The sequence below is a fragment of the Bombus fervidus genome, chromosome 1 (assembly GCF_041682495.2).
Source record: "Bombus fervidus isolate BK054 chromosome 1, iyBomFerv1, whole genome shotgun sequence".
Lineage (NCBI taxonomy): Eukaryota > Metazoa > Arthropoda > Insecta > Hymenoptera > Apidae > Bombus > Bombus fervidus.
In genome coordinates this window covers 20939268-20966747 of record NC_091517.1, presented here as the reverse complement: position 1 = coordinate 20966747, position 27480 = coordinate 20939268, and the positions used below count along the sequence as shown (strand labels likewise).

Genomic DNA, 27480 nt, shown 5'->3' with positions numbered 1-27480 from the left:
AAGCTACTGTACCGAACACTCACGGAACCTATCGGATAACATCAAATATTCTGCGATAAAATTGTCTAGTGGATTAATAGAGATTTAGCCTGTATTTTCTTTTCTTTTTTTTTTTTCTTTTCTTTTTTTTTTTTTTTTGGTTATGGCGAGTGATACGAGATTACATTGATGTGAATTACGACGAGGCGAAATTAACCGCGAACTCCTATTGATTTTGACAGTTAAATTGAACATGCGCAATAGCACGGAACGCTTAAATTGATCCGCTGTGCAAGTGAACATTATCTTAGATAAGATACTTTACACGGGAGCAATTGAATCGTTCAGTGATTTCCAACTGAAAAAGGTAAGGTCATTGCTATATCTTAATAATTTGTATAATGAAGCTTTAGCGTAGGTAGAGATAAATACGTAACTTTCCTCGCTAGAATACGTTACAATGTGTGTGTCCGTGTGTGAGATTTTTTTTTATCATTTTCTTTGTTTTCTTCGTGTTCTTATATATGTAAAATCGAAAGCAGTGGAGTAGCGTAATTTTCCCTAACGGTTTTACATCGCAGCGCGCGTGCGCAGAGTCGTGTCACAGTCTTTTCAGGCGGCATCTTCGTCACATTGACAGTCTTCTATCTGGTCGCGATCGATAAATTTTTTTTGGTCCTTTCCTTTTCTACATTTCATGCGATTCGCTATACCGATTACAAGTTTTCACATACTATCTTACAACGAAATAATGGCCATTGAATGTTAAACGACGATAATGGTTAAATATTCTTACCAGTCTACGTTGGAACTGGTGAAACTTGTAAAAAAAGAAAGCAGAATGTCAAACATCTTCTCTGGTAAAGTAAACGAGAATGAAAATGAAATTTAACAATTTTAAAATAATTTAATAAATTACAAAAATACTTTAATTGTCATATAATTAATCGTATATGCTATTGGAATGAAAGATATAATTTAATAGGATTGTGGTGTTCGAGTATATGAAAAAATATACTGATTATTCCTCTTTAAAAAAATAAATTCATAGGAATATCTCTCTTCTGTTGGAACTTTCAATGCCATTCTTCGTTCGACCGCCACCCGATCGATCATCGATCGTTATTGAACCTATCTGCGATATACAATTACCTGTTATTAGCGTGTTGTATCTTTGGCAATAAATTTTTAGGCGGACTCGTCATCAAAGGTGAAAGGAACATGTTAGATTTGCTGGATTGTGGTCGAACCGGTTTTCCTAGGATCCTTCAAGATTGACGGTCCAGGAAGGTTCTGAGTGATGACAGACGTGCTCGGGGGTTGTTCCATCATTGGATCACTGTCTATCAGGATTACGGTGTCTCTAGCGGTATTGTATTCTGCTGATGGCCCTACGTTAGAATTTATTTCATGAAACCTAGTAGATCTAGTAGGTTGTAACATATAAAATGTCTGATTTTATTGTATCAATGTTTCCTAAATTTTCCTATTTCAACAAATGTCTGTATCTTTGTACAATACAATACAACTGAAGGTTTTTTTTGTATCGTTTTAACTTTGTAATTTCTGCGTGTAGAAATGTGTTTCTCTTAGCGTTTGGTGAAGTGCGGAGTCGTTAAACATCGGACATTCTATATGATACAACACGATAAATATTTGCTTATATTAGTTCGTGTATGTACATATGCAAAGATTTGCTTGAAACTCTGTTTGGACTTCTCTAAATATGCATGACGTTATTCTACACATTGTACGCAATTTCTCTTGTTCCATTAACATCATGTTATGAAGCTATTAATTAACGTTGGCTTATATGCAAGAAATATACGTTATAGTTAGGATTTGCTTATCACAAGAGCAATAATTTCTCTATTATACGATGATAATTATATTAGGACAATTTGAATGTATCATTACATTCTTCGTAAAATTTTCCGAAAATGTTAGTCGTGAAAAGAATTCCTTCCGCAAAATATAATTAAGAACTAATGAAATACCATTGGGTGATTAATAATTAGCAATTATCCTAAATATATGTAAATCGATCGTTATAATCCTTCACTGATAAAATTGCCACTTGTCACTTAAAATTCTATCGACCTATTTAATACGATTATAAACTATTGACATTTTGTATTTGCATTTTGCATATCTGGTTTTGTCATAGATGCACGAACGTCCGCAGACTGCTCGTAACATTTGTGCTTTACAAATAAAACAATCGTGTATTTGCTAGCGTTTCATTCTATCAGAATTTGGTCGACAACTATACGACTGATATATTATAGTTTTAAAATACGAGGCACATATTTTCTGCAGCACCCTGCATATCCAACAATCGCGTATCCAGACGTATCTGATTATCGATCACCGTCAGCACACGATGTAAGCAGAGACCTCTACACAAATCCGAGATAATTTCGTTTAATATAAGAAAAACACCGTTTCCTTGTACCTGTACAGCGTTAACCTTCGCTCGGTCATAATGGCATCGAATGTCTATCATAGCTTATTATATTTAGATTAATTATTATCTGCTACCAGCCGAGTTAAATGCAATTAGAACCGAAACTGATGAAAATTGCGCCTCGTACGACCATGCATCCACCACGCCGCTCCACGCCGTGCCGTAACGTAATACACGTCCTGTCGGATGATGTTTACTTGCACACGACTGGAGCTTAATCAAGTCCTTGATTACCTGGCAGATCACCTGGCAGATCATCTGGTGTGTGAGTGATCGTTATCGACGGGATAGATAAATTCTTGGCCCCACGACCCCACTTAGAAGTAGGTTGTAAAAGCATCTTCGCGCGGCACCAAACATTATTCCCGTTGTTCTTCATTTGCCCTCTTCCTGATCTTTGCCATGACAGCCTGTCGTCGAGATCGTTGCCATTATTGCTCTCCTCGTCGTAGGTAGAACGATGACTCCGATTCCTCAGTTGATACTGTAATGAATAACGTATATATATATACGTATATATACCTGGGAATATTTTGATAATATTAGTGGAATTGTTGATAAAACTATTAGGATACCAAGGTTGAGCTATACGTATTTTAATTATTATGAGAAGCAAGAGTCCTTTTTTTCTCTTAATTCTGAAGCGTCATTTACTATGCGCATAGTTCATAGAAATATTAACACTTTATTGATCAGGCGGCTTTTGCTATAAATAAAAATTGCCACGCGACTGGAATGGAAGGATTTTTAGAAAATGAAAGAAAACATCGATGGTTCTTTATCGTGTATTTTAAATCAATCGAGATATTGATATTTTACTTCCTAAAATACTGCACTTACGCACTTTTTTCGAAGTGTCAAAGCATTTTCGATATTTGTTTAGATAGAAGGAGAATGTTTGTAAGGACGAATGAATGTAAAGGTAAATGATCGTAAAGACGGCGTGAAGTGTATAATATCTAGGGAGATACAATCTCCAAATCATTGCTGTCAGTGTATTGTCATTCAATGTAGCTATTATTACTTCGCTTTGTTATAACTTATATAAAATCATATAGTAACTACGCACAGAAGCTCTAACTCTAAACTGCTAATTTTCACGAAAAGGGGAAAAGACTTTCGACCGATATGATGACTGGTGCACCTAAGTACTTTGTTATATTAATATAACTGTTTCTGTGTTACAATCATACATGACAAAACACTCGAGAATTGAAAGAACTTCTGTCTATGCAATCAAGGACTCTTATAATCGGCGTGCCAATAATCAATATTCCAATAATCCACATTCTATTGTATGTACCAATCCTGAAACTCTCATTCAATTCCTCCGACTTCAAGAGACCAAATACTTTAAATGTTATCGTGTTCCTAAATTACTTTGTAAACGACGACACTCGTATTTCACCGCGAACAACGTCGAACGATTTAATTTTACTTACGAGAGCCACACCAATGATGACCAATATTGGTAGCATACTGATAATCCATCCAACAATGTTCGCCCATTTTGGATAAACGTAGTTATTGTATGTAAGCGGATGGTATTCGACCCAATTAGAAAATAGGATGAAGAAGATCGTAGCTGGTGTAATCACTTTCCACATCCATTTCCAGAAAAGTCTCCAGAAACGACTATGAGATCCGACCATCTGCTGCACGTCGTCGAGAAATCGATCCGCACCGTAGATCCAGCCGACCACGATACATTCGCTTATGGCGATGAATAACACCGCCCAATTCGCTGCGTACTTGTCCATCAAATGCAACCAGTACATACCAGACTGCAAGTGCAGCGAAATGTGACATTTTAATTAAGAGCATTCTTCTTCAAAAAAGTAAAATACTTTGTAATTTTTAATTTATATGTTATGGATCCGTAGAAAAATAAATGTGAAACTCTGTCTCATTTTTTTGTAACCTTTTACTTGGGAAAATAAATTATAACGTACATGGAACATATAAGCAGATTGAATATTGTGAAAGACGATAATTATTTTATTTATCGTACACTAATATTTCTAAGATACTTTAGGGTATAGGTAATAGATATATAAAAGGAGATAACAGCTACGAATAACACTAGAATATTCAGATTGTAAAGATAATAAGACGATGAAGTAAAAAGTAGTACAGTTTTATAAATGGACAGGCAGTTTATCTGTTAGCTTACGGCCATAATTTAAGATATACATAAATACACTCGAGAGCTCCATCTGATAAGTATCGCGTACTTGTTATATATTAGTAGATATAATTACGTTATCAAGTGACAAGATTATGCATTACAGATTATTAATTACAGAATATTAATATAATATGAAGTTACCTAGATATGTGAATTCGATATAATAATTAAAGCACATATATAATCGTAGGTTCCTAATATTATCTTCATCGATATAATAAATTTCTATAACTAATATAAAGCTTTTTATAATGATCACTTATTTTGAATTTAGTCGTGTATTACTTGGTATTTTTTAATCTTATAAATGAAAAGTGATTAAAGTTCGATGAATACAAGTTTCTAGTTATTAGTAACGTTTACGAATTCTTTTTTCTACGTTTGAAATTATTTACTTATCCTTTTTAGTATCAGTTGTAGAAAAGAAATATTCGCGGTTTCTTCTATGTACAATATAAACTTACATTGGTAGTGAAAATGAGACCACCGAGGTAACCGAATACAGATGTTGCCAGGACGACCCAAAATTTGTATTTTCTCAATACTGGAAAGCCATCGAGGATCGCTGTAGTAACAGTTTCTATCAGAGCGAGTTGAGAATCGAGACCCAAAGTGAACAGCATCATGAAGAAGAGCACCGACCAAAGTGATGCAAGTGGTAAACGAGTTACTGCCTATTTGTATGACATAAAAGTATATAATTAACACAGTATACTTTATATATGTAATGAATATATAAAATATATCTTTTAATGATTAATGTATGATAATGTTTATACAAATGTTTTAGTCTGATATATATTCTTAGATAGTATAACATTTAATATTAAAAGAATGTGTAGCTAATACACTGCAGCATAAAATGTAGCAGTAGAATAAAAAGTAAAATAACAAAACGATCAATGCTGTTACAGAGGTAGGTACTTTCGTTTTGTATGAAAATAAAGAAGTAATCTGATTTGTAATCCTAAAGTCTTTCAGTTCTCCCTATAATGTCGATTTCTAAAATTTACTTCAGTCTATCGTCTTTTACTTCTTTCATCGAATCTGTAGAAATGAATTGTATAAATACTACTGATACGTAATAAACATTGATTGCACAATAATTATTAGACTATGGTTGTTCATGTAAATTCGGATATTTATAAACACAATCAAGGAAAGATAGAATAGATAGATAAATCAAGGTCTACAGATATTATAACGAATAATTTACATCGAATATCATATATATTTTAGCGCACTACACATACACTTCTGCATGCTTAAATTTCCCTTAAATGTATAAACCGCAATCTAGTAATAATTACACGTATCATTCTAACAAATCTATCGAAATGTTAATCGAAATATTTTGAAGCGCGTGAAGAGCAAAGAAAAATAAATGAAACCAAGACACGATCCAAAGACACGATCAAATACATGATAAACTTTTAAAAAATATTCATCCAACATAATGTCACAAAAAAGAACTCGAGCCTGATCTAAAATAAGTTTACAAAAGGAAGAACGTTTTATGCTAATAATAATTCTATATTCACGTACCTCAGGATAGACAATGAAAGCCAGTCCAATACCCTGATCGACGACAGACGAGACAGGAACGCGAAACTCGTGAGCCAGGAATCCGATCACAGAAAAAATGAAAAGACCAGCGAAGAAGGACGTGACGAGATTGCCGATGGTGACGATCCACGCGTCCCTGTAGCAGTTGTTGTGGAATTTGTTGTAGGAGCTGAGCGTTATCAAACCACCCCAAGCAGGGCTCAAGGAGAAGAAAACCTGCACAGCCGCTTCGCCCCACACTTTCGCGGACAGTAGCCTTTTCCAATTGGGCATTAGATAAAAGAGAATGCCCTCCCGGGCGCCGGGAAGTAAAATCCCTCGAATGAAAAGAATGATCTACGAACAGAAAACAGACTTCTTCGTTTACAGCTCTCCGCGTTGGTTGGAATCAAAAAAGGTGTGTGGGGAAAATCATTCGATATGATAGGACGCGTATTAGCAGGAATTGAAAAAAGTAATCGCGATATTAACAAGTATGGAAAATAAGTCAGATTATAGAATTCCAGAAGAAAATAAAAATTCTAAAGAAGAGTTGATCAAAATTACGCTTACCAGAATGATGTGTGGAAAGAGAGCAGTGAAATATACAACCTTTCCTGAGTTTTGAACACCTTTGTACAGACAGAGGAAGACGATAACCCAAGTCAGCAGGAGAGTAATTGCCATCGGGTATCGAATTGAACCTATGTCGTCGATGCCGCTACTTAACCCCAACACTACAGTGCTGCGTAACGTATGATTGAAATGATATATTAGAAAAGTGGTTTAGTTCGCAACTAATAACTTTATTTTCTGAATTATTTCGCGTTTATCACTACTGAATCAATTACACGATACGAAGCATAATTCTTATTTTGTTAGATTTAATAGCAATACTTGTGAATGTACTCTACTTACATGAAATATTCCTCGGCATCTGATTTTTTAATTAAGGCACTGGTGATGTTTCCCACAGTCACATTACCAAAGACTATCTCAGTGGAATTGAAACATTTTGGGTCGAAGGTGTTCGTGGCTAGATCTACACATTGCGCTAAAGGTTCTGGCATGAAGCAGTCGCTGGTGCTCCATGGTGATCCGCACTTGCCCCATGGCAGATTATCATATTCTGTACAAACCGATTAATATTTCTTTATCGATATTAAACACTGATATTTTAATAATGTTCCCTTGGTCTAAGAGACGTGCAATGAATTATTTTTTATTGCCATCGTCGCTAAATAGATAGATTAACGACAACACAATTCGCAAATTGGTTGCAACATTCTCTGAGTAAACTAAAACGATCGCTATTTTCTCTGTCGATTGCTGTCGATTGCTGTCGATTGCTCTGCCTATCAAATTCGTCAAACACTAAAGCTACGTGTTAGAGCTCGTCGTTGGGCCGAGTTTATGACACGGCCAGGAATAATTGCTATTTTTGAGAGTTAGGACATTGCGATTCTACCATCTGGGTATCAACATGCAGATGGTGCACTGACACAGTAAGTGATGTAAATGATGTAACGCTATAAATTGAAATTTTAAGAAACACGTTGGCTGCCACGGTGGTCATCGCGTTACTGAGCTTTTTAGAACGATTGAAACAAGATCACAGACTTAAACATTTTCGACAGTGCGAATGATTTACATAACGCTGTCGAAAGAAGTGGGCAAATACGATATAATAGTTTGCAGAAATTAAATGTTTAATGATGTACTATATTTCAATCTAGAACCGCCCTCTAAAAGACACTTCGCGACTCCCTCCCGCTATACAAAACATTCCTCATAAGCCAATGAAAACATATTAAAATGATAGATATTTTAGAATATAAAACTAACTAAAAGTAACCTTGACAATCACCTAAAAACACTTCGCAACTCCGTTGTGGAATCTGGTACCTAACGATCTCCGTCAAATCTACTCAAACCCTACGAAACTTTCCACATGATCGAACCGACATCCATTCCCATAGCAAAACTTATCTGTTCCCTTTGTTCCCATACAAAATTCTTTAAACGCCAATCGATTAAGTAGCAACTTTTTCCTCGATACAGGTGGGTCTTCTGATAACCGAGGCGATATTCAGCGTTTCCGGCGAAGCGTATGTCGGCTGGAAGGTGTCCAGAGTCAATAGAGTAACGATTCACTGGATCCTGCACGCCACCGGTCTAGCATTAGTATTAGTCGGACTGATCATCATCGTGGTCAACAAGAACAACAACAATAATCCGCATTTTGTCACGCCTCACGCGATCCTCGGATTGGTCAGCATTATCTTGGCGTTTCTAACAGCTGCGTTCGGCATCGTCACCAACAATTCCAGGTGGCTGTATCCGCGTTTCAGGCCGGTTCTTCTGAAAATCATGCACGCGTTTGGTGGTATCATAGTCACGGTGCTCTTGCTTGCGACGTTGATCACGGGCACGTACACGAAATGGTGGCCTGGTGGCTATACTGGAAGAAGCTTGACGTTCACAGCGTTCTTCATCGCGGGTTTCTTCATCCTTCTGAAGCCGGTTCTAGGAGCTGTTTCGAGAAGCAGAGTGGTTTTCGGTCCGCCACCTGCTACCACCTAATTACTCTGTATAATATCGTATATTACTATAGCAAACGTCTACGTACTGTAGCAAAGGGAAACAATTTCAACGCTTTTATCCAGGATCAACGTACCTTCAACAACTTGACTACGAAGGCAGAGAATTTTAGATTTTCAAAGCCAATGAAATATGTTAAAGATTTATGAAGTACATGGTAAACGTGATGTACGTACTCGTCGATGAACGAGAAAGATTCTCATCCTTTTTGCATATGGGATAACTATAACAAAGCCTGAAGTAGATTCAAGAGCATGATTGTGTTCAGAGTTTGTTTGTAGTCTGTTCAATAAACGCGATTTATTTGTCTTACGTTACTCTAGATTCGATCAGAGATCAGCATAGCAATAGAGATCGATCTATAAAAATATTCTTATTGGATTAAGTATTTCGTGTCGATTACATTGACATAGATAAGACGCTTTTATCGTGTCACGTAGTAAGATAAGATTTAATCGAGTTAATTGCCACGATTGATTTTCGTTGAAACATCATAATCCAGATCTCTATAATTGAAATAGTTTTATTTTTTATGATTTCAAAATCCAAAGCTTTCTTCGTTATAAGAAAGGAAGAAATAACATTCTCTACTATTTAACGGCGTAGCAAGCATACTAGTATGGCATTAGTATAGCAGACAAAACGTATTAAATATATATTATCCGCTATAAATTTCACATTTTGAATTTTCATATATTTATTTTTTTAAAAAGTTGAAAATATGTATTTCTCGTACGTGAAGCAGGAAATGTACAGGATTTCTGATGAAGAAATAATTATTTTCTAAATCGTTCATTCTGAATTATTTATCATTCTGTTAACAATGTCAAAGGGTTAATCTACTTATAATTCAGACATTCCGTCCTCCGATGATTGTACAGCGATTACGACGACCAATTTTAAAGCTAGATTTAGATAATTTCTCTAATTCCTAAGATAATCGTCTCGATCGTTGTTAACGGTATCAAGATGATGTTCGATACTTTTCAAATATCCAGCTACAAAACTCTATTAATGCTAATCGTAAAATTCAAACTCAAGGCTTAAGTTAAAATAAACGAGTGATAATTTAAGTAAGCCATGTTTAACCAGATACTCGTAGAATTATTCATAAATGAACGAATAGAAAGATTTGTTATACCTCGATTGTGTTCATCGAACAGTTAATATGCCAAAAAAAAAAAAAAAAAAAGAAAGAAAACAAGAGAAGAGAAGGAAAGAAATGAAACGTTTATATAAATGCACCAAAAATGCTTGTAAACTCACCTGGCAAGAGAAAAACATATATTTTTAGATATATAAATAAGTAGTACATATAAGAAACGTTTACCAAAAAGATAATGCAGATTTGTAATATTAACTTATTAAGACATTATATAGTATCGTATAATATTATTTAAAAATAAAATATATATATTGAAATAATATTTGCTTGGACATTTAACATAAGATTATTAAATAAACGAATAGAGAAGACAATAGAGGCGGTGGCATTATCGTCAACCATATATATCAACACTTTATTAATTACACACGCATCATATATATATATATATATATATATATATATATATATATATATATATATATATGCATATGTATGTATATGTATATATATATATATATATATAGAATTTACATAATGTATATATTTCCGCAATGCAATGTACATGTATATTAATACAATTTCTTATCCTCGATATGATCTGATCGTCTCTTATATATCGTATTTTTTCCACTTTCTCTCATCTTTCCCCTTAATTTCTCCTTTTCTTGGACCAACTTCTAAAATTCCTCGTAATCGTCAACGTACGATAAACATCCGAAATCGAACCTAATCACGCGTAAAACGTCCTCTCGTAATCTGTTTGTGTGGATCATCGTTAACGTTGTGTAACAACACGTAATGTATTATATACATATATATATATGTATATATATATATATATGTACGTACATTCATGTTTGATGTACACATATACATACGTGTATACGTGTTTGCGTTTGCGTATTATTTAGGTGCACGTTTATTTGATATAGATAGAACACGACTTTGGATTTTTCGTTTAAATTGCTTTGTCGTATTCCTTCGGTAGCTTCACTGCCTTAGAAGTTACATGCGTTTGATCATGCATTCGTCTATACGTTTCCCGTATGCCTCTCTGTTTGGTTGAAAATATACAATTTGATTGAGGTATACGTTAATTCTAGTGAAAACAATAGGATCGATAGAATTAACTAAATCTAATTTAAAAGATTCTAAAATTTTTGCTAAGATACATGTGTGTTACGTAATCGACTTGTAGAATATATAAAAGCAACATTTGTAAACATCAGTTGTCAATTTTCGCAATTTTCTCTTATAGAAACATCGTCTTCTGTGTAGTTTTAGATTTGAAATATTTAAGGTCTACTAAATTAAAAATTTGTTTGTACGTATAATTTATCCAAGCGCTAAATGCAAAGATAATTAATCAAATCCAAGGAAACAAATCGTAAAATCTGAAATGTTTGTATATATATCTTGAAACAATGGTAACGTACGAAATAAAATTTTTATCATACAAAAGAATTTCTCTTCTTACACGTACATTGTGTATAACGTCCAATGGCAGAAGAAAATGGTATATTAACGCGAATAATGCGATATCTTCTAATAGCTGAAATAAAACCTGTAGCTGTAGCAACTATGAATTTCTAAAAATTTGATAAGTAATAGTATAAAGAAATGTCAGCATTTCTTATTGATCAATAGTATAAACTTATATTAACAAAATCACATGACAACAAGGAAACTGTAAAGTACCTTATAATGTAACTCGCAAAAATGAAATAAATACGAAGATTTACAAGAATTAGTTGAAGAAATGGAATTGAAAAGGTTTCTGAATCATAGGCTGATTTTAAAAGTAAACATTGAAATTTTCTGAGAGACACGAGTAGCGTATCAGAAGCAAACGTATTAAATCGCGGTTTTAATGCTATTTCTTCAACATCCAACGATTTTCCATAGACACATACTCGCTAACATACAACAATCTGTCTTATTAACGCGAACGAATATTAATCCTGTCGTTTCCCATGAAACATAACGCATCTGCTACCACCTAACACTATCCTCGCTCTCGAACGCTTTTCTCTTTCTCGATCAGCTCTAGGACATGTTACTTTGTACTGTTCGCTCTACTGGTTGCTCTTGGTGACGTAAAATCCGAAACATTACTCGGTAACCCTGAATTCACGTATCGAAATCTTCGCACGAACGATCCGCAGCAACTTAGAAACGAAATAGCCAAAGGAAGATTATTTTTCAGTTCGAGTACTTTGAGACGTAAATCGATAACCACTTACAAATCATATTAAATATCAAATAAGATTTTGTTGGAAATTATACAGAGAAGATAATTGCAATTATTTTCTTCTAATTATATTTAATTAATGAAATATTCAAACCATTTAAGCCACGAGTCTTTATACGTTTCATTGTAATAGCAACAAGGTTACCGCGTTATTACCGATAATTCTACGTCATCGAAATCTTAACCCTATCTAGGACAGTCGACCATGTGTCGAATACTTATCTATCAGTCACCCTTTCTTCCCACGAATCCCAAGCACTTTATATCTTCTCTTTTCTCTCGCGATTGTTTCTCAGTGCTCTTTTTAATCGCGTTTCTCGAGCTGGAAAAATCTATCCATCGATCGAACAATCATTCGTCAGGGTTCCCTTAAACGAAGAATTCTTGTTTCTTCTTTTCTTTTCTTTCTTTTTTTTTCTTTTTTGATTATGTCTCGGATATGGCTAGTTGGAGTGCGTTTCTCGCGTTCCTATCGGTATAGTTTCGTTTCTGTCTAATCCGAATATATCAGTACGTGTACCTTCATTCAGATTAATTAAGTTACTTGGATTTCAAGAGGATACTTGATGGAGAATGAAGGGAACGTATTTACGGATGTATGTAAAAAATTACAATTTTGGATTAGAAACATATATTTATAATAAATAAATTTTATATATACGAAATATAACAGAATGTAAAGTTTATAAGAAGAAGCATCGGTACATATCAGTAAGTTCTAAACAAAATTTAGAAGTAAGATTACATTATTTCTTTAAGTCAACGAACAACTGAAAGGTCTCGAGTTTGTTTTTAAAACCTGAAAGCATATTTAATTAAGTTTCGTTTGGTCAAGTAAATTCATTCGTATCGGTATGTGAAATATTGCTAATCATATGCTATCAAGAGTCTTTGGTAATTGATGAGAACAAGTATAGAAATTCGAGTAAAATAGATGAAAATTGCAGGCTGGTTTCGTATTACCCGAATTGAAATTTGTTGAATCGAAGTAAATTGACTAATCCAAACGAAGCTTATGCGGTTATTCTAATGCTTCTTCCCATTAAACGAATAGTAGCGGAAATATTTCGTTGAAAAGGAAATGAACGTTTCATCGAAAACGGACGGATCTTAATACAAACGATAGATTATTAAAATCTATGATACTTAATGGATAATTGTATACTTGATATTTTGATCACCGTGTTTTGTACGTATTCGTATGTTTGTAAAATGAAGGATCGAAAGAATTTCGAACATTCAATTAACTGAAAGACTAACTGGGATACAGAGTCTTTTGGGTTTCGATATTTGAACATGAATAGATTCGATTTTTGCCTACTTTATGTGAAGCTCTGAGTATTGACAACGACTAGATTTTAAAATGTTAATTAGGTCACCGAGAATACATCTTATACACCAATAGTGTGAATCCTCCTCCACTTGTTCATCTCTTTGAGCAAAGGATTAATGGCAAAGGACGAATATTTACTCTTAACGTCCACTTTGATTACTTACAAACCATATTGATCACAGATATAACGAGAACGATGCGATTTCTTACGAACGAGTCGTATAATTGCAGGAAGCTTCGAAATTTTCATCGCTTGCAAATTTCATGTTTACGTAAAACTCGTGAAACTTATTCTAATGAAAACGGTTTGCTGAAAGTTCCTGTAACCAGGAACCACCGTGTAAAAAAAAAAAGATTTTTAAGGGGCAAAGTTTCGCGGCAACTTGTATTTTTTCCTGTTCGTTGAATTTAACGTAAACAACAAGTCAAAGGATTGTAAAACGATACTCTAATTTTAGGTACGGTCATTTTATGCGCAAACGAAAAATACTTCGACGAAGCAACGAGGAGAACGAGACCAGTCAATTTGTGATAATAAAAATTGTGTACGTTACCAATGAACGCGAATACGTGGACTGTTAAGAATATAAAAAGTGGAGTTAGGCCCTTGTTACTCTAGAACAGTACACTTATACATATTTTCCGCACGTTTTTCGTCGTGTGCACTCACTCAACGAAACGCAGCGAAAAAAAAAAAAAAAAAAGAAATCGCATCACTGACTTAAACGTTTATTTTATAATTCCTATTTTTAGGTCTGAAATGATCCGAAACGCTTTCCTCGCTGAACCGTCAAACGACACAACCCTCTCCTCTTTCCTCCTTCTTCCCTCTTCGTTCTAAATACCCTTCCATCGTCTCAGTGTCTATGGTTCACACCTTAGACTAGGTGAAACCCTGAACAGTTTACGCAGTTGGAAAATAGATATTATAATTGATAACGGGAATTGGAGGCGTTATACACGCGGAAACATTCGACAGTCGATCTACGAGAAAATAGAGTTCTTTTTTTTTGTCTTTTTAAGTTTAACAAGGACAGATCAAGTGTTTGTCATCCTCCAACTGTGGATGCGATCGAATTGCAAGTTTAAGCGGGCGAAGTATTCGTTGGCTGAAAATATCGTACATAAAGGATCACGACCTTTTCCTTTCGTTTTTCTTCTTTTGTAATTTTGGAAAAGGAGTTTAATATGTGCATATCTAATTTCTATACAATTAATAATAATATACTTAGTAAGTTTCTATAATAAGTACGTATATATATGTATATAAAAGAAAATTAATGCAGAACTCGACGGAATGATTTGTAAAGAAAGAAACTAATAGGATTACAAAAAGCTCTAAACGCACATTATTTATTACTAATATAATGACTTTCACAATTAAGCTGGTACGACTTTATATCGCTTACTTCCTGCTATTCAAAATTATTTAAAATGAAAACATCGATAAATTTTTTAATGGGAAGTTCATATCTATTTTGGTATATATTTTTCATCTTGTCTTGTGTAAGGAGAAATAAAAGTGATTTAATGGCCTGTGTTATCCCCTTTAGAAATATGGCTACCACCTATCTATATTAATAGCAAAAAATAAAAGGAACTCCCCTATGTTTCTAAGCTCAGTTTATAGACTACAGAATTAAACTATCGAAGTAGCTGCTTCTCCCTGAATCTCTTAACCGAAATAACTCCTGCGTACAACGATCGAAAAATATAAGCTTTTAATATACAAACCAGGCAGATAGTCGACCTGCTTATGCTACATGTGACAAAATTTAAGATAAAATCGAAAAAAACGTGATTCCCTGTCTAACGATATTGTTAGCTGGAAATTGCGAAATACTTAATATTTGCACAAATTAATTTCTGAATGTTAAAAGTAATGAAACATAATGAATTGAATATAAGAAGTAACGGTAGCCACGTCGATATAACAAATAATTATAGTTCTATAAATTTTGAAGATATGAAAGCTAATATAAATTTTTAAAAATTTGTAAGTGTTACATTTCGCTCTATTTCTCTTTTCTTTTAGTATTTGAATATTAATTGCACAAGAAATTATTCATATTCATTGCGCAACAAATTATCCAACCATAAATCTTTTTGTAGTACGTGATCCTATTATTACAATATCTCGAGTATCGTAGTTACCTGTTAATCGACACCTGCTTAACCTGTTCAGAGACTACATCATCGAAGGGTAAACGTCGACCATTAACTTTACTATCCACCTCGAAATATGCAAAGCGGCATAAATCGCATCGTATCATCGAAACCTTCGTAAATAATTGTCATACTTCGTCCGTCTAAATTCGCTCTCTCACCTCTCACTTCCGATCATATTGAGTACATTATTATAACGACGAATAATTCTCTTCTATCGCTAAACATTATATATCTTTGACACTCAACAATATAATCCTTTAAACATTGAACCACGATATTTATTGACTCTTTGTAAAAGCTTCGCTTTTACTATCATCGCTATCGATAACAATAATTCCTAATTTAAAAAAAGTCAATAAAATAGATCATCATAGTTATGAATTATTCTTCTCTATTTTCAGTCTGTGAAAATGGAAGTAAAAGTATTAAACTTCGATAAAACGTCATATTAATCAGTCGTTGGAGATATCGAAAGAAGTAAACCGAAACTATAAATAAATATATGAATCGCTTACGTTATCGTATGCTTAGTGCGTAATTCTCTTACGTAATTAAAATTCTCAGAGATTTTCAATCTCACTTTAAATTCCATTGCCACGATGGTGGTAATGCTGAAAGGATTAAAACGACTAAAATATAGCAACAATCATGTTTTTAACAAAAATATTCTATATACCATCAATTAACGATCAACAAGTGAACGCAGAAAGAAGGATAGCGCTAATCATCCTTGCTTTAGCAAGATAATACTGTCTAAGAGCGCGTCATTTTTCCCCTTTCTCAGCACTTACAATTAGATCCGCTTCCTTCCCTTTTTAAATCCCCTCGACTTTCCAATTCCTCGAAATTTACGCTCTTGAACGATCACACTTATTCTCTCGATAAACGGTATAGCGTAACTGGTACTTAGATATGAAACATTTCACGAGTCAACATCGATAAAATACCGAACACTTACGTAACTTGTCGGATAACATCAAATATTCTACGATAAAATTGTCTAGTGGATTAATAGACATTTAGCCTGTATTTTTTTCCCTCTTTTTTTCTTTTTTTCTTTTTTTCTTTTTTTCTTCTTTTTTTTTTTTTTTTTTTTGTTTATGGCTAGTGATACGAGATTATATAGATGTAAATTACGACGAGGCGGAATTAACCGCGAACTCCTATTGATTTTGTCAGCTAAATTGAACATGCGCAATAACACGGAACGCTTAAATTGAACATGCGCAATAGCAGGGAACGCTTAAATTGAACATGCGCAATAGCACGGGAAGCTTAAATTGATCCGCTGTGCAAGGGAACAGTCTTAGATAAGCTACTGTACCGAACACTCACGGAACCTATCGGATAACATCAAATATTCTGCGATAAAATTGTCTAGTGGATTAATAGAGATTTAGCCTGTATTTTCTTTTCTTTTTTTTTCTTTTTTTTTTTCTTTTCTTTTTTTTTTTTTTTTGGTTATGGCGAGTGATACGAGATTACATTGTGCGCGTCATTTTTCCCCTTTCTCAGCACTTACAATTAGATCCGCTTCCTTCCCTTTTTAAATCCCCTCGACTTTCCAATTCCTCGAAATTTACGCTCTTGAACGATCACACTTATTCTCTCGATAAACGGTATAACGTAACTGGTACTTAGATATGAAACATTTCACGAGTCAACATCGATAAAATACCGAACACTTACGTAACTTGTCGGATAACATCAAATATTCTACGATAAAATTGTCTAGTGGATTAATAGACATTTAGCCTGTATTTTTTTCCCTCTTTTTTTCTTTTTTTCTTCTTTTTTTTTTTTCTTCTTTTTTTTTTTTTTTTTTTTGTTTATGGCTAGTGATACGAGATTATATAGATGTAAATTACGACGAGGCGAAATTAACCGCGAACTCCTATTGATTTTGTCAGCTAAATTGAACATGCGCAATAACACGGAACGCTTAAATTGAACATGCGCAATAGCACGGGAAGCTTAAATTGATCCGCTGTGCAAGGGAACAGTCTTAGATAAGCTACTGTACCGAACACTCACGGAACCTATCGGATAACATCAAATATTCTGCGATAAAATTGTCTAGTGGATTAATAGAGATTTAGCCTGTATTTTCTTTTCTTTTTTTTTTTTCTTTTCTTTTTTTTTTTTTTTGGTTATGGCGAGTGATACGAGATTACATTGATGTGAATTACGACGAGGCGAAATTAACCGCGAACTCCTATTGATTTTGACAGTTAAATTGAACATGCGCAATAGCACGGAACGCTTAAATTGATCCGCTGTGCAAGTGAACATTATCTTAGATAAGATACTTTACACGGGAGCAATTGAATCGTTCAGTGATTTCCAACTGAAAAAGGTAAGGTCATTGCTATATCTTAATAATTTGTATAATGAAGCTTTAGCGTAGGTAGAATACGTTACAATGTGTGTGTCCGTGTGTGAGATTTTTTTTTATCATTTTCTTTGTTTTCTTCGTGTTCTTATATATGTAAAATCGAAAGCAGTGGAGTAGCGTAATTTTCCCTAACGGTTTTACATCGCAGCGCGCGTGCGCAGAGTCGTGTCACAGTCTTTTCAGGCGGCATCTTCGTCACATTGACAGTCTTCTATCTGGTCGCGATCGATAAATTTTTTTTGGTCCTTTCCTTTTCTACATTTCATGCGATTCGCTATACCGATTACAAGTTTTCACATACTATCTTACAACGAAATAATGGCCATTGAATGTTAAACGACGATAATGGTTAAATATTCTTACCAGTCTACGTTGGAACTGGTGAAACTTGTAAAAAAAGAAAGCAGAATGTCAAACATCTTCTCTGGTAAAGTAAACGAGAATGAAAATGAAATTTAACAATTTTAAAATAATTTAATAAATTACAAAAATACTTTAATTGTCATATAATTAATCGTATATGCTATTGGAATGAAAGATATAATTTAATAGGATTGTGGTGTTCGAGTATATGAAAAAATATACTGATTATTCCTCTTTAAAAAAATAAATTCATAGGAATATCTCTCTTCTGTTGGAACTTTCAATGCCATTCTTCGTTCGACCGCCACCCGATCGATCATCGATCGTTATTGAACCTATCTGCGATATACAATTACCTGTTATTAGCGTGTTGTATCTTTGGCAATAAATTTTTAGGCGGACTGGTCATCAAAGGTGAAAGGAACATGTTAGATTTGCTGGATTGTGGTCGAACCGGTTTTCCTAGGATCCTTCAAGATTGACGGTCCAGGAAGGTTCTGAGTGATGACAGACGTGCTCGGGGGTTGTTCCATCATTGGATCACTGTCTATCAGGATTACGGTGTCTCTAGCGGTATTGTATTCTGCTGATGGCCCTACGTTAGAATTTATTTCATGAAACCTAGTAGATCTAGTAGGTTGTAACATATAAAATGTCTGATTTTATTGTATCAATGTTTCCTAAATTTTCCTATTTCAACAAATGTCTGTATCTTTGTACAATACAATACAACTGAAGGTTTTTTTTGTATCGTTTTAACTTTGTAATTTCTGCGTGTAGAAATGTGTTTCTCTTAGCGTTTGGTGAAGTGCGGAGTCGTTAAACATCGGACATTCTATATGATACAACACGATAAATATTTGCTTATATTAGTTCGTGTATGTACATATGCAAAGATTTGCTTGAAACTCTGTTTGGACTTCTCTAAATATGCATGACGTTATTCTACACATTGTACGCAATTTCTCTTGTTCCATTAACATCATGTTATGAAGCTATTAATTAACGTTGGCTTATATGCAAGAAATATACGTTATAGTTAGGATTTGCTTATCACAAGAGCAATAATTTCTCTATTATACGATGATAATTATATTAGGACAATTTGAATGTATCATTACATTCTTCGTAAAATTTTCCGAAAATGTTAGTCGTGAAAAGAATTCCTTCCGCAAAATATAATTAAGAACTAATGAAATACCATTGGGTGATTAATAATTAGCAATTATCCTAAATATATGTAAATCGATCGTTATAATCCTTCACTGATAAAATTGCCACTTGTCACTTAAAATTCTATCGACCTATTTAATACGATTATAAACTATTGACATTTTGTATTTGCATTTTGCATATCTGGTTTTGTCATAGATGCACGAACGTCCGCAGACTGCTCGTAACATTTGTGCTTTACAAATAAAACAATCGTGTATTTGCTAGCGTTTCATTCTATCAGAATTTGGTCGACAACTATACGACTGATATATTATAGTTTTAAAATACGAGGCACATATTTTCTGCAGCACCCTGCATATCCAACAATCGCGTATCCAGACGTATCTGATTATCGATCACCGTCAGCACACGATGTAAGCAGAGACCTCTACACAAATCCGAGATAATTTCGTTTAATATAAGAAAAACACCGTTTCCTTGTACCTGTACAGCGTTAACCTTCGCTCGGTCATAATGGCATCGAATGTCTATCATAGCTTATTATATTTAGATTAATTATTATCTGCTACCAGCCGAGTTAAATGCAATTAGAACCGAAACTGATGAAAATTGCGCCTCGTACGACCATGCATCCACCACGCCGCTCCACGCCGTGCCGTAACGTAATACACGTCCTGTCGGATGATGTTTACTTGCACACGACTGGAGCTTAATCAAGTCCTTGATTACCTGGCAGATCACCTGGCAGATCATCTGGTGTGTGAGTGATCGTTATCGACGGGATAGATAAATTCTTGGCCCCACGACCCCACTTAGAAGTAGGTTGTAAAAGCATCTTCGCGCGGCACCAAACATTATTCCCGTTGTTCTTCATTTGCCCTCTTCCTGATCTTTGCCATGACAGCCTGTCGTCGAGATCGTTGCCATTATTGCTCTCCTCGTCGTAGGTAGAACGATGACTCCGATTCCTCAGTTGATACTGTAATGAATAACGTATATATATATACGTATATATACCTGGGAATATTTTGATAATATTAGTGGAATTGTTGATAAAACTATTAGGATACCAAGGTTGAGCTATACGTATTTTAATTATTATGAGAAGCAAGAGTCCTTTTTTTCTCTTAATTCTGAAGCGTCATTTACTATGCGCATAGTTCATAGAAATATTAACACTTTATTGATCAGGCGGCTTTTGCTATAAATAAAAATTGCCACGCGACTGGAATGGAAGGATTTTTAGAAAATGAAAGAAAACATCGATGGTTCTTTATCGTGTATTTTAAATCAATCGAGATATTGATATTTTACTTCCTAAAATACTGCACTTACGCACTTTTTTCGAAGTGTCAAAGCATTTTCGATATTTGTTTAGATAGAAGGAGAATGTTTGTAAGGACGAATGAATGTAAAGGTAAATGATCGTAAAGACGGCGTGAAGTGTATAATATCTAGGGAGATACAATCTCCAAATCATTGCTGTCAGTGTATTGTCATTCAATGTAGCTATTATTACTTCGCTTTGTTATAACTTATATAAAATCATATAGTAACTACGCACAGAAGCTCTAACTCTAAACTGCTAATTTTCACGAAAAGGGGAAAAGACTTTCGACCGATATGATGACTGGTGCACCTAAGTACTTTGTTATATTAATATAACTGTTTCTGTGTTACAATCATACATGACAAAACACTCGAGAATTGAAAGAACTTCTGTCTATGCAATCAAGGACTCTTATAATCGGCGTGCCAATAATCAATATTCCAATAATCCACATTCTATTGTATGTACCAATCCTGAAACTCTCATTCAATTCCTCCGACTTCAAGAGACCAAATACTTTAAATGTTATCGTGTTCCTAAATTACTTTGTAAACGACGACACTCGTATTTCACCGCGAACAACGTCGAACGATTTAATTTTACTTACGAGAGCCACACCAATGATGACCAATATTGGTAGCATACTGATAATCCATCCAACAATGTTCGCCCATTTTGGATAAACGTAGTTATTGTATGTAAGCGGATGGTATTCGACCCAATTAGAAAATAGGATGAAGAAGATCGTAGCTGGTGTAATCACTTTCCACATCCATTTCCAGAAAAGTCTCCAGAAACGACTATGAGATCCGACCATCTGCTGCACGTCGTCGAGAAATCGATCCGCACCGTAGATCCAGCCGACCACGATACATTCGCTTATGGCGATGAATAACACCGCCCAATTCGCTGCGTACTTGTCCATCAAATGCAACCAGTACATACCAGACTGCAAGTGCAGCGAAATGTGACATTTTAATTAAGAGCATTCTTCTTCAAAAAAGTAAAATACTTTGTAATTTTTAATTTATATGTTATGGATCCGTAGAAAAATAAATGTGAAACTCTGTCTCATTTTTTTGTAACCTTTTACTTGGGAAAATAAATTATAACGTACATGGAACATATAAGCAGATTGAATATTGTGAAAGACGATAATTATTTTATTTATCGTACACTAATATTTCTAAGATACTTTAGGGTATAGGTAATAGATATATAAAAGGAGATAACAGCTACGAATAACACTAGAATATTCAGATTGTAAAGATAATAAGACGATGAAGTAAAAAGTAGTACAGTTTTATAAATGGACAGGCAGTTTATCTGTTAGCTTACGGCCATAATTTAAGATATACATAAATACACTCGAGAGCTCCATCTGATAAGTATCGCGTACTTGTTATATATTAGTAGATATAATTACGTTATCAAGTGACAAGATTATGCATTACAGATTATTAATTACAGAATATTAATATAATATGAAGTTACCTAGATATGTGAATTCGATATAATAATTAAAGCACATATATAATCGTAGGTTCCTAATATTATCTTCATCGATATAATAAATTTCTATAACTAATATAAAGCTTTTTATAATGATCACTTATTTTGAATTTAGTCGTGTATTACTTGGTATTTTTTAATCTTATAAATGAAAAGTGATTAAAGTTCGATGAATACAAGTTTCTAGTTATTAGTAACGTTTACGAATTCTTTTTTCTACGTTTGAAATTATTTACTTATCCTTTTTAGTATCAGTTGTAGAAAAGAAATATTCGCGGTTTCTTCTATGTACAATATAAACTTACATTGGTAGTGAAAATGAGACCACCGAGGTAACCGAATACAGATGTTGCCAGGACGACCCAAAATTTGTATTTTCTCAATACTGGAAAGCCATCGAGGATCGCTGTAGTAACAGTTTCTATCAGAGCGAGTTGAGAATCGAGACCCAAAGTGAACAGCATCATGAAGAAGAGCACCGACCAAAGTGATGCAAGTGGTAAACGAGTTACTGCCTATTTGTATGACATAAAAGTATATAATTAACACAGTATACTTTATATATGTAATGAATATATAAAATATATCTTTTAATGATTAATGTATGATAATGTTTATACAAATGTTTTAGTCTGATATATATTCTTAGATAGTATAACATTTAATATTAAAAGAATGTGTAGCTAATACACTGCAGCATAAAATGTAGCAGTAGAATAAAAAGTAAAATAACAAAACGATCAATGCTGTTACAGAGGTAGGTACTTTCGTTTTGTATGAAAATAAAGAAGTAATCTGATTTGTAATCCTAAAGTCTTTCAGTTCTCCCTATAATGTCGATTTCTAAAATTTACTTCAGTCTATCGTCTTTTACTTCTTTCATCGAATCTGTAGAAATGAATTGTATAAATACTACTGATACGTAATAAACATTGATTGCACAATAATTATTAGACTATGGTTGTTCATGTAAATTCGGATATTTATAAACACAATCAAGGAAAGATAGAATAGATAGATAAATCAAGGTCTACAGATATTATAACGAATAATTTACATCGAATATCATATATATTTTAGCGCACTACACATACACTTCTGCATGCTTAAATTTCCCTTAAATGTATAAACCGCAATCTAGTAATAATTACACGTATCATTCTAACAAATCTATCGAAATGTTAATCGAAATATTTTGAAGCGCGTGAAGAGCAAAGAAAAATAAATGAAACCAAGACACGATCCAAAGACACGATCAAATACATGATAAACTTTTAAAAAATATTCATCCAACATAATGTCACAAAAAAGAACTCGAGCCTGATCTAAAATAAGTTTACAAAAGGAAGAACGTTTTATGCTAATAATAATTCTATATTCACGTACCTCAGGATAGACAATGAAAGCCAGTCCAATACCCTGATCGACGACAGACGAGACAGGAACGCGAAACTCGTGAGCCAGGAATCCGATCACAGAAAAAATGAAAAGACCAGCGAAGAAGGACGTGACGAGATTGCCGATGGTGACGATCCACGCGTCCCTGTAGCAGTTGTTGTGGAATTTGTTGTAGGAGCTGAGCGTTATCAAACCACCCCAAGCAGGGCTCAAGGAGAAGAAAACCTGCACAGCCGCTTCGCCCCACACTTTCGCGGACAGTAGCCTTTTCCAATTGGGCATTAGATAAAAGAGAATGCCCTCCCGGGCGCCGGGAAGTAAAATCCCTCGAATGAAAAGAATGATCTACGAACAGAAAACAGACTTCTTCGTTTACAGCTCTCCGCGTTGGTTGGAATCAAAAAAGGTGTGTGGGGAAAATCATTCGATATGATAGGACGCGTATTAGCAGGAATTGAAAAAAGTAATCGCGATATTAACAAGTATGGAAAATAAGTCAGATTATAGAATTCCAGAAGAAAATAAAAATTCTAAAGAAGAGTTGATCAAAATTACGCTTACCAGAATGATGTGTGGAAAGAGAGCAGTGAAATATACAACCTTTCCTGAGTTTTGAACACCTTTGTACAGACAGAGGAAGACGATAACCCAAGTCAGCAGGAGAGTAATTGCCATCGGGTATCGAATTGAACCTATGTCGTCGATGCCGCTACTTAACCCCAACACTACAGTGCTGCGTAACGTATGATTGAAATGATATATTAGAAAAGTGGTTTAGTTCGCAACTAATAACTTTATTTTCTGAATTATTTCGCGTTTATCACTACTGAATCAATTACACGATACGAAGCATAATTCTTATTTTGTTAGATTTAATAGCAATACTTGTGAATGTACTCTACTTACATGAAATATTCCTCGGCATCTGATTTTTTAATTAAGGCACTGGTGATGTTTCCCACAGTCACATTACCAAAGACTATCTCAGTGGAATTGAAACATTTTGGGTCGAAGGTGTTCGTGGCTAGATCTACACATTGCGCTAAAGGTTCTGGCATGAAGCAGTCGCTGGTGCTCCATGGTGATCCGCACTTGCCCCATGGCAGATTATCATATTCTGTACAAACCGATTAATATTTCTTTATCGATATTAAACACTGATATTTTAATAATGTTCCCTTGGTCTAAGAGACGTGCAATGAATTATTTTTTATTGCCATCGTCGCTAAATAGATAGATTAACGACAACACAATTCGCAAATTGGTTGCAACATTCTCTGAGTAAACTAAAACGATCGCTATTTTCTCTGTCGATTGCTGTCGATTGCTGTCGATTGCTCTGCCTATCAAATTCGTCAAACACTAAAGCTACGTGTTAGAGCTCGTCGTTGGGCCGAGTTTATGACACGGCCAGGAATAATTGCTATTTTTGAGAGTTAGGACATTGCGATTCTACCATCTGGGTATCAACATGCAGATGGTGCACTGACACAGTAAGTGATGTAAATGATGTAACGCTATAAATTGAAATTTTAAGAAACACGTTGGCTGCCACGGTGGTCATCGCGTTACTGAGCTTTTTAGAACGATTGAAACAAGATCACAGACTTAAACATTTTCGACAGTGCGAATGATTTACATAACGCTGTCGAAAGAAGTGGGCAAATACGATATAATAGTTTGCAGAAATTAAATGTTTAATGATGTACTATATTTCAATCTAGAACCGCCCTCTAAAAGACACTTCGCGACTCCCTCCCGCTATACAAAACATTCCTCATAAGCCAATGAAAACATATTAAAATGATAGATATTTTAGAATATAAAACTAACTAAAAGTAACCTTGACAATCACCTAAAAACACTTCGCAACTCCGTTGTGGAATCTGGTACCTAACGATCTCCGTCAAATCTACTCAAACCCTACGAAACTTTCCACATGATCGAACCGACATCCATTCCCATAGCAAAACTTATCTGTTCCCTTTGTTCCCATACAAAATTCTTTAAACGCCAATCGATTAAGTAGCAACTTTTTCCTCGATACAGGTGGGTCTTCTGATAACCGAGGCGATATTCAGCGTTTCCGGCGAAGCGTATGTCGGCTGGAAGGTGTCCAGAGTCAATAGAGTAACGATTCACTGGATCCTGCACGCCACCGGTCTAGCATTAGTATTAGTCGGACTGATCATCATCGTGGTCAACAAGAACAACAACAATAATCCGCATTTTGTCACGCCTCACGCGATCCTCGGATTGGTCAGCATTATCTTGGCGTTTCTAACAGCTGCGTTCGGCATCGTCACCAACAATTCCAGGTGGCTGTATCCGCGTTTCAGGCCGGTTCTTCTGAAAATCATGCACGCGTTTGGTGGTATCATAGTCACGGTGCTCTTGCTTGCGACGTTGATCACGGGCACGTACACGAAATGGTGGCCTGGTGGCTATACTGGAAGAAGCTTGACGTTCACAGCGTTCTTCATCGCGGGTTTCTTCATCCTTCTGAAGCCGGTTCTAGGAGCTGTTTCGAGAAGCAGAGTGGTTTTCGGTCCGCCACCTGCTACCACCTAATTACTCTGTATAATATCGTATATTACTATAGCAAACGTCTACGTACTGTAGCAAAGGGAAACAATTTCAACGCTTTTATCCAGGATCAACGTACCTTCAACAACTTGACTACGAAGGCAGAGAATTTTAGATTTTCAAAGCCAATGAAATATGTTAAAGATTTATGAAGTACATGGTAAACGTGATGTACGTACTCGTCGATGAACGAGAAAGATTCTCATCCTTTTTGCATATGGGATAACTATAACAAAGCCTGAAGTAGATTCAAGAGCATGATTGTGTTCAGAGTTTGTTTGTAGTCTGTTCAATAAACGCGATTTATTTGTCTTACGTTACTCTAGATTCGATCAGAGATCAGCATAGCAATAGAGATCGATCTATAAAAATATTCTTATTGGATTAAGTATTTCGTGTCGATTACATTGACATAGATAAGACGCTTTTATCGTGTCACGTAGTAAGATAAGATTTAATCGAGTTAATTGCCACGATTGATTTTCGTTGAAACATCATAATCCAGATCTCTATAATTGAAATAGTTTTATTTTTTATGATTTCAAAATCCAAAGCTTTCTTCGTTATAAGAAAGGAAGAAATAACATTCTCTACTATTTAACGGCGTAGCAAGCATACTAGTATGGCATTAGTATAGCAGACAAAACGTATTAAATATATATTATCCGCTATAAATTTCACATTTTGAATTTTCATATATTTATTTTTTTAAAAAGTTGAAAATATGTATTTCTCGTACGTGAAGCAGGAAATGTACAGGATTTCTGATGAAGAAATAATTATTTTCTAAATCGTTCATTCTGAATTATTTATCATTCTGTTAACAATGTCAAAGGGTTAATCTACTTATAATTCAGACATTCCGTCCTCCGATGATTGTACAGCGATTACGACGACCAATTTTAAAGCTAGATTTAGATAATTTCTCTAATTCCTAAGATAATCGTCTCGATCGTTGTTAACGGTATCAAGATGATGTTCGATACTTTTCAAATATCCAGCTACAAAACTCTATTAATGCTAATCGTAAAATTCAAACTCAAGGCTTAAGTTAAAATAAACGAGTGATAATTTAAGTA

The 27480-nt window shown here is 34.6% G+C and overlaps 4 protein-coding genes across 4 annotated transcripts; 2 read left to right on the top strand and 2 right to left on the bottom strand.

The window, feature by feature from the left end:
- Window positions 1-3243: 3243 nt before the first annotated feature.
- On the bottom strand, window positions 3244-7063 carry LOC139989949 (sodium- and chloride-dependent glycine transporter 1-like). The gene is made up of 4 exons (XM_072008706.1): window positions 6753-7063; window positions 6180-6536; window positions 5099-5308; window positions 3244-4230 (listed from the first exon to the last, which is right to left on the bottom strand). The coding sequence occupies exons 1-4, from the start codon at window positions 6864-6866 to the stop codon at window positions 3823-3825; spliced, it is 1089 nt and encodes a 362-aa protein (XP_071864807.1). The 5' UTR covers window positions 6867-7063; the 3' UTR covers window positions 3244-3822.
- A 79-nt stretch (window positions 7064-7142) lies between these two features.
- Window positions 7143-10121, top strand: LOC139986378 (transmembrane reductase CYB561D2-like). Its single transcript, XM_072001662.1, has 2 exons — window positions 7143-7272; window positions 8221-10121. Exons 1-2 carry the CDS (start codon window positions 7143-7145, stop codon window positions 8760-8762), a joined length of 672 nt encoding a protein of 223 aa, XP_071857763.1. The 3' UTR covers window positions 8763-10121.
- A 10746-nt stretch (window positions 10122-20867) lies between these two features.
- On the bottom strand, window positions 20868-24687 carry LOC139989947 (sodium- and chloride-dependent glycine transporter 1-like). Its single transcript, XM_072008693.1, has 4 exons — window positions 24377-24687; window positions 23804-24160; window positions 22723-22932; window positions 20868-21854 (listed from the first exon to the last, which is right to left on the bottom strand). Exons 1-4 carry the CDS (start codon window positions 24488-24490, stop codon window positions 21447-21449), a joined length of 1089 nt encoding a protein of 362 aa, XP_071864794.1. The 5' UTR covers window positions 24491-24687; the 3' UTR covers window positions 20868-21446.
- A 79-nt stretch (window positions 24688-24766) lies between these two features.
- LOC139986370 (transmembrane reductase CYB561D2-like) lies at window positions 24767-27197 on the top strand. The gene is made up of 2 exons (XM_072001648.1): window positions 24767-24896; window positions 25845-27197. The coding sequence occupies exons 1-2, from the start codon at window positions 24767-24769 to the stop codon at window positions 26384-26386; spliced, it is 672 nt and encodes a 223-aa protein (XP_071857749.1). The 3' UTR covers window positions 26387-27197.
- Window positions 27198-27480: the final 283 nt, after the last annotated feature.

Excerpts from the sequence above, each read along its gene's own strand:
- LOC139989947 (XM_072008693.1), bottom strand. The coding sequence starts at position 24,490 with ATGGCAATTACTCTCCTGCTGACTTGGGTTATCGTCTTCCTCTGTCTG. Across the intron at positions 24,161-24,376 it reads TCTTTCCACACATCATTCTG|ATCATTCTTTTCATTCGAGG; the intron begins GTAAGCGTAATT and ends TTCTGTTCGTAG. Across the intron at positions 21,855-22,722 it reads GTCTCATTTTCACTACCAAT|TCTGGTATGTACTGGTTGCA; the intron begins GTAAGTTTATAT and ends CTGCACTTGCAG.
- LOC139986370 (XM_072001648.1), top strand. The coding sequence starts at position 24,767 with ATGTTTCCCACAGTCACATTACCAAAGACTATCTCAGTGGAATTGAAA. Across the intron at positions 24,897-25,844 it reads GCAGTCGCTGGTGCTCCATG|CAACTTTTTCCTCGATACAG; the intron begins GTGATCCGCACT and ends TCGATTAAGTAG.
- LOC139989949 (XM_072008706.1), bottom strand. The coding sequence starts at position 6,866 with ATGGCAATTACTCTCCTGCTGACTTGGGTTATCGTCTTCCTCTGTCTG. Across the intron at positions 6,537-6,752 it reads TCTTTCCACACATCATTCTG|ATCATTCTTTTCATTCGAGG; the intron begins GTAAGCGTAATT and ends TTCTGTTCGTAG. Across the intron at positions 5,309-6,179 it reads CTTTCATTGTCTATCCTGAG|GCAGTAACTCGTTTACCACT; the intron begins GTACGTGAATAT and ends TCATACAAATAG.
- LOC139986378 (XM_072001662.1), top strand. The coding sequence starts at position 7,143 with ATGTTTCCCACAGTCACATTACCAAAGACTATCTCAGTGGAATTGAAA. Across the intron at positions 7,273-8,220 it reads GCAGTCGCTGGTGCTCCATG|CAACTTTTTCCTCGATACAG; the intron begins GTGATCCGCACT and ends TCGATTAAGTAG.